At 33.0% G+C, this 4,642-nt stretch overlaps 1 protein-coding gene across 1 annotated transcript in view; it reads right to left on the bottom strand.

Annotated features, from left to right (window-relative positions):
* Positions 1-4,284, bottom strand: part of LOC106468932 — a 16,999-nt gene extending 12,715 nt beyond the window's left edge. The window contains exons 1-3 of the mRNA XM_013929385.1: positions 4,273-4,284; positions 3,007-3,349; positions 2,316-2,539 (exon numbers count right to left, since the gene is read on the bottom strand). Coding sequence (XP_013784839.1) covers positions 2,316-2,539; positions 3,007-3,349; positions 4,273-4,284 — 579 coding nt within the window. The remainder of the gene's footprint in view (positions 1-2,315; positions 2,540-3,006; positions 3,350-4,272) is intronic.
* Positions 4,285-4,642: the final 358 nt, after the last annotated feature.

Below are 4,642 nucleotides of genomic sequence, written 5' to 3'. Positions count from 1 at the left end.
TAATAAGCTAGAGTATATACCACTAAAGTATAACTCCTGCTGTATATATATTAGCCAGAATGTATACCACTAAAGTATAAATCCTGCCATATATATTAGCCAGAATATATACCACTAAAGTATAAATCTTGACTTATTAATAAGCTAGAGTATATACCACTAAAGTATAACTCCTGCCGTATATATATTAGCCAGAATGTATACCACTAAAGTATAAATCCTGCCATATACATTAGCCAGAATATATACAACTAAAGTATAAATCTTGACTTATTAATAAGCTAGAGTATATACCACTAAAGTATAACTCCTGCCGTATATATTAGCCAGAATATATACAACTAAAGTATAAATCTTGACTTATTAATAAGCTAGAGTATATACCACTAAAGTATAACTCCTGCCGTATATATTAGCCAGAATATATACAGCTAAAATATAAATCTTGACTTATTAATAAGCTAGAGTATATACCACTAAAGTATAACTCCTACCATATATATTAGCCAGAATATATGCCACTAAAGTATAAATCTTGACTTATTAATAAGCCAGAGTATATACTACTAAAGTATAACTCCTGCCATATATATTAGCCAGAATATATACCACTAAAGTATAAATCTTGACTTATTAATAAGCCAGAGTATATACTACTAAAGTATAACTCCTGCCATATATATTAGCCAGAATATATGCCACTAAAGTATAAATCTTGACTTATTAATAAGCCAGAGTATATACTACTAAAGTATAACTCCTGCCATATATATTAGCCAGAATATATACCACTAAAGTATAAATCTTGACTTATTAATAAGCCAGAGTATATACTACTAAAGTATAAATCCTGCCGTATATATTAGCTAGAAAATATATACCACTAAAGAATAAATTCTGACGTGCTGATAATCCAGAGTATATAGTACTAAAGTATACATCTTGAAGTATTGATAAGCTACACTATATACTGCTTATTTCAAAGAACAATATATACAGGAAGTGAACTGTACTATTTCGAAGATCAAGAAGATATGCGAGAATGTGTTTTATTCGTACGCTATATGCATGAATCCTGGAACAACTTCAACGGAATGTGTTCAATTTCCCAAGTATGTCATATTATTGGTTTAATGTTCCACATCTGTTACAGGAAACACGAATCTTGATATGCTGTAAAATTATGTTTTGCTACAATTGGAAAAATTACAACCTAACTTCTTATTCCAGCAGGATGGTGCCCCTCCTTCCATACTGAAGCCCTAGCGTCGACAACACACTTGAAGAAACATTCACTAGGTGGTAGGTGGATTGGGAGGGGAGGCTCGATTAACTGGTCTTCGCTTTCTCCAGACATTACTCCTATGTTTTTTGTTGTTGTTTTTTGAAATAAAGGACGTAATTTTACGCTAGTAAGGTTGGGAGTAAAGATGAACTGTGTCAACATATCCAAGAAACCTCATTAAGGTAACTCCAACAATGTCACAAACACTTGGTAAGAGATTGAGTACAGACTGGACATTTTGCATGTAACTCGTGGTGTATATGTTAGCTGTGTTGAGTGTATGCTGTAAACAAACCTTAAACAATATTCTTGCACGTGCAACAACTCGTGGGTCGCTATGTTAAACGGTCTTCCCGGTACGATCTTTCAAAAGTGTTTCCAAAATGGTTGAACACGCTATACATCTATACAATTGAGCAAATATGGTTTTGAACATCTAAAAAGTATGGATTCCTTTGGATGGATGACTGACCAGAAATATGCTTGAGTGCTCACTCTACGTTTTCAGCAGCCTCTTTGCTTTCTATTATTACTTTTCTATGCTTATGCGTATGTGTGTCGAATCCAGAAACTTAATGCGTTAAAATTATTCGGCAGACTTTTATTAAAGTTCGCAGAATCGCAGAAAAATATCGTTCAATATAGTGATTACTTGAGTGTGCGCAAAAGTGGAAGTAATGTGAAGAAAAGTATAGTTAGAGTTCGTAAAGTTGTTTTCAACATATTCACGTAAACTTTCTGCAGCTCACAAGTCGTTATAATAAGTTTCCAATCATCGTGAAGTACCTAACAAGACAGTAAAGGACTTCTTCGCCTTAATGCGTAAATTTGTTCATCGTTCTACGACTGCGCTATAAACTGATAGTACTATTAAACAATAGAATAAATCCGTCATTGGTATGTTTTAAAATGTTAATACGCACGTAGTTAATATATTACAGATATAAAAGTAATAATGTAAACTTAATTTTAATCATTTTATAAACACGCTCCGTCAAATTTTTTGTTAGGACTGACTATGTTTTAGTACCTTTTTGTCTTCCTCAAAATAAGTGTTGTAATCCCCCTTCCTCTGCCCCAAGGTGCCACACCTGTTAAGCCTAATGTAGAACTCATAACGCTTTTCGAAAGAACCATTGATATAAACACAGTCAGGATCGTGAACGTATCCAGTACTGTACACTATCCCGGAGAAAGTGCCATTAAAATGAAGGTTGATCCTCATGTAGTTGTCATAGCAATCCGCCGTGATATCTGAAAAGAAGAATCTCTATCATGACATTAACCAAAAATGAAGCCAAACAGAGTAATTGTTTTTAATTAAATCAATTAAATTTTGCAATTTTTAATTAAATACAAAACCCCATCTCTTCACATTACAACATTCCCCTGCAACATAGTGAAATGTTTTAATTCATAAACGTTTAGTAACTAGTAGCAAATATATAGTATTCATAAGCATCCAAGTGTTCGTGTATATATCTTGAACATGAAACCAGAAGCAGAAGTCATGATACATTTATGTTTACAAAATAAACAAACAATTCCTATAAGCATATATATATTTCTATACACAATAAAATATGTCAAACAACATTATTTTGGTCGGGAAAAAGTTACTTTTATGTTATAGTTTTATTATCTCTTCCCCATTTTTATCATTGGAATAGTTTACTAGGTGACATTTTCCCAATGAAAAAACACAAAAAAAAAACACTTACAGTTAACCCTAATCATGTTCATTGAGTACCTTGACGAAAAGTCAAAAGGAGTGATGTTAGGGAACTCTGGCCGATAAGCTGACAAAGATCCCCTTGCTTGTGTTCGCAGGCTTCCTCCCCATCCTTGATTGTCTACATCTCCATGTAAAGGTTGACGAAAAAATCTCTCCAAAACTGATTCATTCTCTGATCCAGACTCTTCGATAGAAGGTGCACTGCTGACCTTGGCTGCTAGTTTATGATTATTGAATTCGACGGTGAAGTTTTTGAATGTGATGTTAGGAGCTTCCAATTCGAAATCACTTGTTATACTGGGAATTTTTAAGCTATCTTCAGCTCCTGACTGAAAATATACCAAATAGATTTATATTCAAAAATTTATTCTAAAGTGAAATTCCTTTGAAAGCAGAAATTATATAATGAATGTTTCTGAAAACAAACCAATAAACACTGTGAAATATCCTCTTTATTCTGCTCTCATTGTTGCGCCATCTGTGAATAGTAAGAACAACGAAGAAAATCACATCAATTTTCATTGCACGTTTTTTACATTAAGTAAAAGCTACCAGTGCCCAAAATTACAGCGTTAATCAGAATATATGCGCTATAAAAGATCTTATTAAAGCACTAATCTTTAAAACATTCAAAATGGGATAAAACATTGAAAAGCTATCCTAAAAGCGCGTTTTTTCCCTGATAATGCGGATTCCAGTAGTTGTTTATAAATCAGATCTATTTCTACGAAACTAATTACCTGAAATTTGTTTAACAGTGGTAGTTTCATTAATTAAAATGTACATTCAAAGAATATCAGGGTGTTCTAAATTAGTTGAGTCGAACATAAGTGCATATGATTATATATATAAAAAAAAACTTTACCCTAGTTCTTATTAGTTTACATGGAAAATTTTAATGTTTTTATAGTTTCCAGAGAGTAAATTTTGATTAAAGGGCCATAGGTGTGTAGCTTTTCTAGATGGTGCTAGCCTAGGTCGTTCCTGTCTTCTAACTTATTAGCTGGGCTTTGGTGGACTGTGACTGATCATAAGACTACAAATGCAACTGTCACTTTGAGTGATGAAATTGTCGTAATCTGAGTCAACTTAATTGTGATTGGTTCAACTACTATAGGATATCGCTTCTTAAGTCTAGTTAAGACTTCACAGGATACACTGCAACTTGAGAATCGCCCTTTATTTGCGCTGTCCTGTGTTCTAGTATCCGAAGTTTCATTTTCCCTAAAATGTTTTGTTTCAGTTAAAGTACCTCAACATTCATTTCTGTATTTTCTTCTGGTTAGCTCAGTAAGTTACACTGTTTTGTTTTATGTTTAATTTTGCATTCTTCTATTTCGCTTTGATAACTGAAATGATTTAATGATTGATTGTTCGAAACATGCAAATAAAATCTGTGAAATATCCTCTCCATTCTGGTCTCACTATCGCGCCATCTGTGAACAATAAAAAGAACGAAAGAAATCATATCGATTTCCATAACACTTTTTTCCTTGTGATTATTCGTGTCAAATTCTGAATATTTCATGTTCACTGAAGTATTGTATCGTTTCTCTTTCTAGGCTGTTTTAGTTCTTTACACCAACCTCGGTTATCCAAAGTCTCGAACCCACTTATCCATG

Source organism: Limulus polyphemus, unplaced genomic scaffold, assembly GCF_000517525.1.
Source record: "Limulus polyphemus unplaced genomic scaffold, Limulus_polyphemus-2.1.2 Scaffold3225, whole genome shotgun sequence".
Classification (NCBI taxonomy): domain Eukaryota; kingdom Metazoa; phylum Arthropoda; class Merostomata; order Xiphosura; family Limulidae; genus Limulus; species Limulus polyphemus.
This window is presented reverse-complemented; position numbering and strand designations above follow the sequence as displayed.